Source organism: Protopterus annectens, chromosome 7.part1 (assembly GCF_019279795.1).
Source record: "Protopterus annectens isolate FY-2018-M chromosome 7.part1, PAN1.0, whole genome shotgun sequence".
Lineage (NCBI taxonomy): Eukaryota > Metazoa > Chordata > Ceratodontiformes > Protopteridae > Protopterus > Protopterus annectens.
In genome coordinates, this window is record NC_056740.1 from 268,206,079 (window position 1) to 268,219,343 (window position 13,265).

At 37.3% G+C, this 13,265-nt stretch overlaps 1 protein-coding gene across 1 annotated transcript in view; it reads left to right on the plus strand.

Annotated features, from left to right (window-relative positions):
• LOC122807572 (proprotein convertase subtilisin/kexin type 5-like) overlaps positions 1-10,874 on the plus strand; it is a 58,667-nt gene extending 47,793 nt beyond the window's left edge. Inside the window, exon 2 of the mRNA XM_044078485.1 lies at positions 10,663-10,874. Within this exon, the coding sequence (XP_043934420.1) occupies positions 10,663-10,874 (212 nt within the window). The remainder of the gene's footprint in view (positions 1-10,662) is intronic.
• The last annotated feature ends 2,391 nt before the right edge of the window (positions 10,875-13,265 follow it).

Below are 13,265 nucleotides of genomic sequence, written 5' to 3' on the forward strand. Positions count from 1 at the left end.
ATCATTTCATTTTGAGCAGCCAATGAAGTAATTAATTCACTGTGCCTGCACTCCTGTCCTTCATGCAGTACATGCAGCTAGTGTGCAAGATGATCTGTGGCATGGGCAGATGTACAGATGTCTAAATCATGACATTCCTGGGAACATGCATTTAGCTGTAGGAGTAGGTGGACACCTCTGACACCTGGCCATGCACACCATCTGCATGCCTACATATATTGTGACAGCCAGTATTAATGTGCTGTGGGTAACTGTCAACATCAGCAGCTGTTTAATCTTGAGGTGGTTGTTCACCAGGCTCATCCTGTTCACCATCAGATGTCCTCCTCATTGTCAGAATGGCTAGACCAGTTTCCCTCCACATCTGAGGCTATAGCTGCATCCACACTTCTGTCACCATCTTGTCTGGACTATATTGGCACATAACTGTCCTGTGTACCAGGTCCATGCTATCATACAGAGACACATCAGATTCCACTCCAGGATCAGTGGACAGGCTAATAGTTGATGTACTAAAAGAAGAGATAGATGACACAGATGAAGACCATATGTTGGATATCATTAAAGGGATCTACCTAATAAGGTCGAAAGCTCAAAACACTGACAACTAAATAACCGACATCACAAGAAAGAAAGTGCAAAAACCTGAAAGTTGAAATGCCCGACAAAGAACATTCCCGGCAGTAAACAAAACATGCTCTCAACCACATGAATAATCACCACGGAAGCATTACAAGCATAGTAGTACCATCCATACACAACAACTGACATTACAGCAGGTGCTAATAACTAATTACATTCAACCGCCAATGATAACAATGCTGTATCCTAAAAAGTGCACCTCACCCGATCAGGACTGTGCTATGCACCGCAGATACAATGGTGAATACTGACAAAGTAGCTCCAGGACAGTTAGGAAATATATATACAACAGTAAAAATCACAAAATTGGAAGGATATGCTAGTCATAGACTCGTAACTGTACCACCTAGAAAGAACGCGACACAGCAAGAGGTATTGGGCATGCAAATACAAAATCCCTGACGTTTGTAGAGGCAGAGCTGTAACCTCCCTAATGCCAGATGGCGATAATCTGGTAAAGTCAGTAGCCCACAACCATGCTGCGGATTGTGGTGAACTTCAGAGATACATGGTGTGCAGTGACCTCAAAAGTAGAGCTAACTTAAGCAGAGACACACCTTGTCTAATATCTGAAGATGCACTAGCATCAATATCCCTAGATACGATACACTCTGTTCCCCATAGATGGGCCCTATTACAACAACAGAACAGGATTAGATGTCAGTAATGTGGAATCAGTACAAGAGATGATTTGACCCTATTAAATATAGACTTCACCAAGTTCCCGCTAAAGTCCAGTAATTTCATACAGAAAGCAATATCAGACCCTGCTACTGACACCACTGTTGTAGTGTTTACCACGGTGGATAATTTGCATGACTTGAGCCATGCTACAATCTGGCTCATGGATGGTACATTCTTTGCAAAGGGTGTAACCATTCAACAGTTATATAGCATCCACGCATTGATCAAGTACGGCACACATAGCAAACTTGTACCTCTACTCTATGCCCTAATGTCAAAAAAGAAACTAAAAGCTTATAATTACTTGTGGCATAGTATATTCTACTTGTTGACAACTAACGGATTTGATGTGCAATTGAGATTTGTTCTTTGTGATTTCGAAATAGGTGCACTCAAGGGTATTAGGCTAAACATTCCTGATGCACATTCAAAGGGCTGCTTATTTCACTTTGGCCAGAATATCTAGCGTAAAGTTCAATCATTAGGTCTAGCATCAGTGTATAACAATTCACAGGAATTCCAACTGGCCGTGAAATCACTAGCCGCATTGGCATTCTTAAAGGAAGATGAAGTGCAAGTGACATTTAACGAATTACGTGCAACCTTCCCCACAGAGGGTAAAAAAATCCTGAAATACTTTTCTGACTGGTATATATATGGTAGGAGGAGACATTTTCACACTAGAACTATTACTACAATGAGATTCCCGCCACTCTTTCTGATTCCATTTTGGAATGTTAGTGATCTCAATGAGTTGTGTCTCCCTCAAACCCAGAACACAGTGGAGACATGGCATAGGAGGCTGAAATGTCTCCTAGGAGACAGAGGAACCAACCTGTGATATCTGTTACTCACATTAGTATGGGAACAAGACCGGGTGGATGAGCTCAGAATTCGAATGTCGACAGGCTGCGTACCCTCTCCGAAGAAGAGAAAACTAATAACTAGACACCAGCAGTTTCAGTATTACTTAGTAGGGAGTATTATACACCCATGGATTTCATGAGGGCTATTATGAGGCTTTTGAAAATGTGATTACTAATGCCTGCAAGACTTATGGTACATACTGCCTGTGCGTTCCTTTAATTTGCTTTTGGGATCATCGTAGATGTCTTTTCACTTTGTAGAATGATCCGTTATAATGGTCAGGTACAGCAGGCAATGTATCTCACCATTATTCATACTTACATAACTGGCAGAGAACTTTCATAACGTATTCTAACCGGTTACATTTGTCTCACTCCTATATACAGTATGCTCTACATAGATTTGGCAATGTTTTTGACTGTCAGTGTTTTGGGTGTGGGGATTTCCACTTGTCGGGTATTTGCTTTGTTGGCCTTCTCATTTCAGTTATCTCATTGTCATTGTTTTGTGTTGTCGTTCTTATCAGGTAGACCCCATTAAAGACATATGACACAAAGATCTCATTGAAATGTTACAGATGATAATGACTTACCATGAGGTCTTTTCAGTGTATGGGTTACAGAATTTGCATAACAGGGAGGAGACAACTAGATTACATAGCCAACGTACATGGCATATTTGATGAATACAAACAAAACACATACCTGGCAAGTCCTCCTGGGAAGACAGTGCAGTAGAAGAGGGATGAAAGTCAACTATTATATGGAAAAAGTCAGCATTATTAATCACTTCATTGCCAGCATGAGCCATTTGAACAGCATTAAAACACACAATAATTTTTACATAGACATACCACTTGTTTGTGCACTTGACGATGACACAGTCTGGCCTAGGAGTGGGTAGAAGGACACAGTATTAATGGAAGACAAGAACAAGAGTAACAGCAATGCCATGTATGAAAAATAGTTAATAAAATACCACTGACAGACTCCCAGTGTTGTGCGTTTGTGTGTTGCACTGCAGATCCTGCACTGGGAAAGAAAAGAGAAAGACAACACAGTCATAAATACAGGCAACAGAATACTGACAGCATGACACATGCAACACAGTAATAGGGGATGCAGATACTCATGTGATGGATGTTGCACCTGTTGGCCAAATGTCCTTGTGTAAAAAAACAGTGACATTGCTGGAAACTATGAACCTGTTGCAGTAACATAACTGGTCTGTACTTGCACGTGCATGGCTTGTGCCCCACTGGATGCACCTGTAGTGTACAATGCTAGGGAAATTTCAATATGACAGTAAACAGCAGTGCCATGACATGAGGCTGAGGAAAATAACAGATAGTGGACACAGTAATACAGTATGGAGACACTCATCTACCCTTCCCTGGTGCTGTCCAGAAGTATTTGGACCTGTGAGTATTAATTCTGATAGCATTACACATGTTGGCTACACTGTTCTTTCTGTACTGTACTGTACTGGTATAAAAATATGTCATTACACTTACGCTAGTCATCACTTGTGTAGATATCTGTGTGCACGGTTCAGTTCTGCTGCTGTAAATCAAAAAATGACAATACATGAATATGCATGCAACAGCAATATGCAATGATTTATTCTGTAGACAGCCATCTCATGAAAAGTAAGATATGCATGTTCAGCCTTGAACTCCAGCTTCAGTCCCACCCCTGGGTATGTATTGCTTGCTCCTCTCTTGCTGTATGCAGACAGGTAGAAATATGTTGATGTCATCAGGTAGTCAATGGTGGTTCACCACCTGTGGCAACCCTCGATCTCGCATACTGTCAGCACCTGTTGGCTGCATTAAGGATCATATCCGAGCAGCATAGTCAGCAGGCCTAATGGAATGTCTTGCAATGTCCAACCGCATTAATGATGTTGCTGATGTAGTTCCATACTTCATTTCTCAAACAATGATTGAGAAGGTCACTGAAAAACCAATCAGTAAAACAAAATGAAAACTCCAGCAAAGTCAGAACTTCCAATGAATGACCTCCCAAACCTCTTGTATCAGAGGCACATACGATATATGCAAATGATCCTTATGAACATCAGGTGTTTCAGCTAATTGGAAATTCTGAATGCCCATGACTTGTTTCATCGTTTTAATGGACAATTTCAGGCTAATAAAGCCAACCCCCTCTAGCTGTGGATATGCATATTTCGGCCTTGTTATGACCTCCTCAGCACAGCACAAGCAAAGTGTTTGACTAAGCATTAGAAACACAGGGCTGTTATACCCAGCTAATGTCCATTATCATTAGGGTCACTGCAAACATTTCCTAAACAACAAACTAAAACAATGAGTGAGAAGGTCACTGAAAATCCAGTCAGTAAAAAGAAAATGAAAACTCCAGCAAAGCTTGAACTTCCTATGAGTGACCTCCCAAACCTCTTGCATCAGAGGTACATGGGATATATGCAAATGATCCTTATGAACATCAGGTGTTTCAGCTAAATGGCGATTCTGAATGCCCATAACTCATTTCATCATTTTAATGGACAATTTCAGGCCAATAAAGCCAATGTGGATATGCATATTTCAGCCTTATGACCTCCTCAGCACAGCACAAGCAGAGTGTTTGACTAAGCATTAGAAACACAGGGCTGTTATACCCAGCTGATGTCCATTATTATTAGGGTCACTGCAAAAATATCCCAAACAACAAACTAAAACAATGAGTGAGAAGGTCACTGAAAAACCAATCAGTAAAAACAAAATGAAAACTCTCTAGCAAAGCTAGAACTTCCAATGAGTGACCTCCCAAACCTCTTGTATCAGAGGCACATGGGATGTATACAAATGATCCATATCAACATCAGGGGTTTTAGCTAATTGGATATTTTGAATGCCCATGATGTATTGCCTACACATCCAAGGAGTCTCTGTCTATGTTGTCTCAGAGCATCTAGTATGATATCATTTTCCTGTGGGAAGAAATTGCTAGCCCTAGGACAGTTTACCATTTAAAAGACAGTGATATGCACATGATCCTGTGGGAGCCCAGTTATGCCGATGATTATGTGGACCTTGTATGTCACCATAAACAGTACGCATCCCTGTGTGATGCAAAAGTCTATAAAACACGGCCTGTGACAAATACTAATGCAACATAAAATGTAACGACAATGCTTGCATGCATAACAGTTATAAAATCAACATAGCATGGTAACTTTAGAGGCTGTCTGTGGGATTAGTACCCCTTACACTACATATCTGTTAAACAGTGGTCCAAAGACAGCAGTATCATTCCAGAGGAGTCTTCATGCATTTCACATTGAAATATTACACAGACTAACAACTGAGCAACTTACAGAATGCATCAGAAAACTTCAGAATCAGTAAGCAGTCCACAGAGAGTACGAATCCTTTGCACATTGAGCCAGTAATTATAAGACTTTTGTTAAGAAACATCAATGAAGAAATATCCTTAACAGAAAAAGAACATAGTAATGTCAGAATCTGCGGGTTTCTGTACTTACACCAGAGAGTATACAGAATTACCCATAAAACATAGAGATGATCTGTAAATCTGTAGTGATGTACTGTTCACTTTTGCCATGTAAATCTGTCTATACAACTGCATATGGGAAATTACTGCATGTCCTTAATGAAAATGGCAATATCTACATGCATAAAGGTCAATCAACCATCACTACAGTAAGTTACAACACATTTTCAATAAAAATAAATAAACAGATGTAATATTTCACAAAACAGAAATGATAACTGGTTCCAATTTACCTTATCAACTACCCATAACTCAGGTATCACTGAACGTAAGAGCACCTAATGTGCACCCATCTTTAAGTAACATTTGCACCATATGTAAATAATGAGGTTCATTAAAATTCAAGGTTTTGGAATACCATTTGTGCACTTCCCAGCATAAATTTTCTAAATTTGGCTTAATACCTAGGTGCACTGCATAGTGTACCCAATAGGTATCAATAAATGGTGCCATGTGTGACACGTGTTGCTATCTTCCAATGATCTGATAACATGACATAAGTGTCACTTTTAAATATTGATTTTGATATATTTACAGGTGAGATATTGCTACCCGTGAACTGAGTGGAACCTCGGTGAACATTTTTTCCAGTTTTGTATTTATACTATATTTTCCAGAAGGCTGCAATGTTCTGTGCACCCAACTGGACCAAGAGGACACCATGTTGTCCACAGTCCAGCACTACTACTGTAGTATAGTCTGGATTTGCGCATTGCCATATCATGTATGTGCAATAGAAGGACATGTGATTTCCCATGTGTTTTGGATGATAGTTGTCATGATGTCCTAATGGCATGATGTGATGTTATGTGCCATGCATTGGCAATGCTGATACCATGTGGGATCATATCTAGGGATGTCATAGCTATGAGCAGTCCTCCTTTTCTGACTGCATCAAACACCAACGTAGCATTCATGTATAAACAGTGCTATAAATAGTTTATTCTGTAACAGTACATTATGTTGCAATCTGGATGACGGGATGAGTGACCATAAATTCACCCTGAGGTTTCCACCTGTATCCCTCTTGGACAGGGGCAATAGGTTCTGATCATGGAACTAAAGGGTAAGAATTTGGTTAGGCTCGTAAGTGCCCTAGGTCCATTAGCCTAGTAACTTCCTATGATCCTATGCTGTGTTTGCTGTATGTTACATTTCCACATCCATTACTGATTCACATAAGTTCACACCTTCCACAAATAGCTGTACACATTAACTGATTGTACATGTCTCTGCAAATAGTCTGATCCATAGTGACACATAATTGTATCTTTGACATGTGGGCATTTACTGACTTACCACTGATGTGCTGTAATAATGCTCATAGCAGTGTCCTCTGCTCAGTAATGAGCAGGGTGCATGGCATACACCTGCAATTGTTTATTTAACATTTGCATGATGGTATGTGCATATGTGCTTGAAATTCTTAGTTTGCTTACCTATGCATGTTTATGTTACATTATTGCAAATTACTATGCTTGTGAGATTTATACATGGCCCTTTCTGTGGACATCAGCAATCATTCTAATTATGTGACATACATTTTGCATTTGATTAAATGTACTTTGGTTTGGCTTCTTCAGCACTGTGTGTGCTGTACACATGCATTTGCAGTGTGTCAACTTACCTTGTGCTACTTTTCCTTGATTTTGGCCCAAGTTGTTCACCTTCATATTTCCATATTATAGTTTGCACGTATGTTTGCCTTTGTTACAGTTATTGACCATTGACATGTATTATGCTGTTGAAATGGTGAACATTGCCAAATGTATGACCATTTTGCAGATGCAGGGCATCTGCAAATAAGTTGCTGGCTACTGCTTGCAGTACATTCTTGTTCTTGTTATACTTGTGTTTTAACCAGTGTACATTGTTGAAATCCTTGTGTACAACTTGATATACTTTTTAAGGTGTAATGTTATATTTTTGTAAATATTACATGTCATGATGATTACACCTATGTGTTGCCTTTAATATGACATACGCATGTCATATATATGAATTCAATTACACATTTGTTTGTGTTTTGTAAACATAATTGTGTATTTAGCAGCCATTGTGCTACTTTGCTGCAATATTGCTGTTTGGCACTGTGATTGGCTGTTTGCCTTTCACACGCATCTTCAGAGATTTGATTCTGTCCTGTGCAGGAGTTATCTAGCTTTGTTAGATCTGCATTTGTTAATCTGTGATGTTACTTGGTTTTATTACATTTCACCATGGCTGGTATACATCCCAATGATGTTTGATAAGTTTCCATTGCCTGTTCTGTGCAGTGTGCCATCTGTGTAACTTCCCTGTCCTTCCTGTTTTTTCCAACCTTTGTCTGCCATGTGTTGTGATACTTGTTCTATGGGCATACCTGCTGTGATGGCCTTCTCCTCTTCTTTCCCTAACTTTATGTTTACTTCTATTATTAAAAAAAATAAATAAATGGGGTCTATTCCCATAAAAAAAGAAATAAATAAAAATGCACATGCCTCTCTGACTATGCCACAGATTTTCTTACTCAAACATCCTTCTTGTGCGTCCCGCTTCTTCACCCATATCTAACATCTTCTTTATTATCTCCTACTTTCCTTGGGTGTGTGCATTAACTTGTGTTCCCCACACAGGTCCCGCACCCTTTGTTAGCTAATGTTAGGTGTGGTCATGGGGCCATGATTGCCCTTCACCATTATTAATATTTTTATTAGAAATTTTATGGATTCCATTGGACTCCATAAGTGCAATCAAACATATTTTACTGGTACATGACATACTGAGATGTTTGTAGTTGTCTCTAACCTTATTAGACAAATTGCTGAAGACATGTATTATAAATGGCATGCAGCTTGCAAGTAAGCAAGTATACTTTATTAGTACATGAATTATGGGGATATCCGTAGTTATCTCTAACCTTACTGGACAGATTGCTGAAGATATGTATTACAAATGCCATGCAGCTTGCATCGAGATAGTTAACATTTTTTATAATAATAGTTACTTATATTCCATAGTTGTCTTTAAGCTTATACTGGAGAGATTCTGCTACAGATATGTATTTAAAACTGTCAGGATGCTTGAATTGTGATAATCTTTGTGCAACGTTGTTAATGCATCATTCTTAAAGCAATTTTTCATTACTTGCGGTTAGGTTAAGTGCGCTATTGCTACTAAGATACTTTCTTGTGTGCCAAGGTATTCTAAGTTCACTGTGGCCCATTTGCATATTACATTCTTATCTGCATCTCTAGTACTGATATTGGCGTAATGTGTCAGATTCCATGATCTTTACAGAATCCGGCCCATAGGCATAGAGTTCTGCATACAAAGTTTCAACAAAGGAATATTGACAGTCACATATTAAAGGGTTGTTTGCCTTGTTGACACTGGTTGTTTTGTCTTTATCTGTACTAGTCTAGGGAAGTTTTGTCAGCAAACACTAGTTGCATCTTTAACTTTAGTCTGTTAAAAACCTATGATTCTGGGTCGATTATTTATTTATTTATCAGTACGCTCTTGTTCAGCATTTTATATAGGAAAACATCAAGATGTTTTAAAATTTGTATTAATGAACATTTAAGTGATATAAAATACTGTACAGGTACACATTCACTTTACAAACATTAATTGAAACATGTAGGGGCTGATTTTAGATTTTTTAGGGATTAAAAAAATTTACAACTTTCACTTGATAAATTTCATTGACAGAATCTATTAGCTAGAAATGAAAGATATTGTATTGTTACACTGAGGCTTATGTTTTCTCTAGGACTAAATGAACATTGTTAAAACCGTTTTATTTTTCTGTTGCCTATTGTCATTATTTTGCCTCTTTAACTTTAAATGGTGGTTATGTTTCATTGTGGGTGCAGATTTGTACAGAAGAAGGCATGGTCACGCCAAAACTGTCTACTGGTTCTCTTACATCAGACGAGTGTTTTAATAAAGTGGCATCCCTATACTTTTCTGGTGATGTTCCTGTTTGCTGGATTGTATATGTACTTTGATCCTTGGTTATTTCAATGGGACTGTTTCTGTAGGTCAAGGGAACAGCCCTGGGGGTTTCTTTTGCCTCCATTTATACTGACCTGTTTATGGGTTATGTTGAAGTCTTATTGATTTATGATGCCAGCAATAACATCTTTCTCTACACCATATATATATATATATATATATATATATATATATATATATATATATATATATATATATATATACTTCAGTAGATCGAACTTTTACAAGTCGAACCACATATGGCCGAGACCATATGTTCGAACTCGTAAAGGTTTGAACACTGAAGTAAAAACACATAAAATAAAAAAATACAAAACTAAATGTCTATAGCAAGTCTATACTAAGTCCGAGATCGCACTACATTGCGGAAATGGGAAATCTTCCCTTTCCGCTCTGTACAGAGATCTCCATTCAGTCCGATTGAACTTTTACAACTTTGAACATATGGTCTCGGCCATATGAGATTCGAACTTGTAAACATTCGATCAACTGAAGGGGACCCATATATATATATATATATATATATATATATATATATATATATATATATATATATATATGTATATATATATATGTATATAAAGAGAGACAGAGAGAGAGAGAGTGTAGATATTTGGATGATTGTTGGCTGGTATGGACCTCTGATATTTTAGATCTAAATTTACAATGAAACTGTTGCCTTTTCATCTATCTTGCATCTGGCATGATATATTGAACTTAAAATAAAATAACCCAAGCTGTTAAGAAATGACTCATACATTTACTTTATAGCACCTTAGAATGGGTTCCTTTTTATTAAATAATGCATGCCTACAAACACAATACGTCTGCTGTGTAAAGGTTTGCCACATTAGACTATTTTCTTACTGCCCTAACTGTACTCAAAACTTTCATATTTTAATATTAAAGCTCATCTTTTTTTTTTCTTCAGATGAAGATGGATATGTACGTTTTCTTCATCAAGGTTACTGCAGACTTCACTGTCCTAGAGGATTCTTTCAAGACAGAGGAAGATACACCTGTGAAGCCTGCATTCATAACTGTGAGCTCTGTATGGATTCTGACATGTGTTTGAAGTGCAAAGGAAAATACAAACTTGATAATGGAGTATGCCGAACAACACAATGTATAGACGGTATGTGACAGATAACTGGCTCTTCTCAAAGGCCTTAAATTTAATAATATGTTTCACTTTTCTTTTACTAAAATCTGGATATGAGGACTAGTTTTCTTTTTTTATTATACGATCAAGAACAGTGTGTGTCTAAAACATAACAAGAAACATTATGCTTATATGTGCATGTTGTGATATTTTTGTTTGCTTGGCTGCTGTTGCAAATTATATGAAGTAAGATTAATGACACGGTGTGCTTATTTTTGAGCATGCTCATTATATAACTTCCTATGACCCTATACTGTTGTTGTGATAGTCCAATGAGCAAAGATGTCTTATCTGTTACTAAGTGCTAAGTAACTGCCTTCAGATTTATCAAAACTCTTCCCTAAATATGTGTTGATTATTTAATGTGCAAGTTGCAACAGCATGCTTGTTATAGATTCTAATATATTCATCAGTACTTATGTTGATTATGTTTTTGTTTCTGACTGGACTGGACTTCTTTTCTTCATTTTGGTCAAAGATATTTCAGTTCTTTTCTTCTTTCAACTGGGTGCCACTAAGTTGTTCCCAATCAAGCAGTTTTGGATTGCAATTATAAAACTGTATAAAAACAATTTGTACCAGCCCACACTTGTTACTGAATAGTAAGTCAAGACCCAATTGGCTTTAATTACAAATGGGCAACTGAAACTGATTCAGCCACTGTATTCATTGAGGCATAAGAAGATGTAGATATATGCTGGCAAAAACATGAAAAGATATCTCCCTTTTTCTGTCAATCATTTCTCAAAATGTATAGAAAAAATGTATCTCTAATCTTTCTGGTCAATTATCTCCCAGTGCACTATAGAGCATACCTGTAGCACAGATCTCTCAACCATCCTTGATATCAAAGATTTTCCTTTTTCAGCCTCCTACATACAGTATGTGTCATGTGCAATGTGTGTTTTATCTGTCAAGTCATCAAAGACTTCAGTGTTATTTGTTTTGCAGGCCTCACTGTCATCAATAAATGCTCCCTACCTCTTTGTAGCAGTACCTTTCCTGTTCTGCACATAGCCTTGTCTCTCCCCTTAAATGTGCACTCCAGACATCCTTTCCTGCCTCCCATCTCTCATACCTATATCCTATAAGGTGATAGACCTTTTGAATAGCTTTACAAACGTTAGGCAGCTGTGATCTAATTATCGGCTGTTGATGCCACATGCCAAAACAATTCTGATTTCCAGGATCAGACCTGCCACCCCTTTTGCAATGCCTCAGTATTGGGTAACTATCATGAACAGATTGCTATACAATATCATCAGAGTTATTAATCTGTGAAACTTACCCTAAGAATGAATGATCCCAGCATACTTCTTTCAACGTGAAAATATCCTTGTTTAGAACATTTTTTTCTAAAAATGCAACAAAATATAAGAAATAAAATAGAAAAATAAATAAATGCATGCTACCATTTATCATAACCCTCAACCTCTTAGCACAAGAATAAGGAATACAGCTGCAAATGCTAGGCAGACAAACGCAAATCAATGTTCATATGTCATTAAAAAAACATTGCTAGACTAACAGGTTCTGTAGTAGCAATCATCTTCTCAGGAATATTAGGTTTATAAATGAATTGTATGTCATTATTAAGAGATTGTAATGCTGTTTAATGTTTTGTCTGCTGTCTCTTATCTGGGGAATTCAGTGAATTGCTAAGCTTTTTTCAAAACTTCTACATGAACAGTTGTGAATTATATATTTTTGTGTTGAATGACAACCTTTGCAAATGATGCATTTTGTTAAGTTTTATATGAAACTGTCATTCATTTCAAGTGTCAGTTGAATGTAATGTTGTTTGACATGTTTTTGTTTTATGATGTTGCAAACAGCTATTACAGCCATATTCCCTACACACACACACACACACACACACACACACACACACACACACACACACACACACACACACACACACACACATACATATATATATATATATATATATATATATATTTACTGATAAAGAGCTAATGACCTAAATATCAAAGTTTACAATGTCGACCACAAAAGATCAACTTTGCAATTGTCAGTAAACTGCTGTGCATGAGCTGAGCAAAAATCTTAGTACTTTCAAAGAGAAAATTGCATAAAACATTTCTAGCTCCCATGACTGACTCTGAGATTCCACAGTGTCTGGGAAAGGGCATATTTCCCAACTAAACAGATGTTGACAGTTGTGTGTGTGTGTGTGTGTGTGTGTGTGTGTGTGTGTGTGTGTGTGTGTGTGTGTGTGTGTTTTCATATATATATATATATATATCCATGTATCTCTCTCTCTATGTATATACATATATATATATATATATATATATATATATATATATATATATATATATATATATATGCATGTGTGTATATATATATAT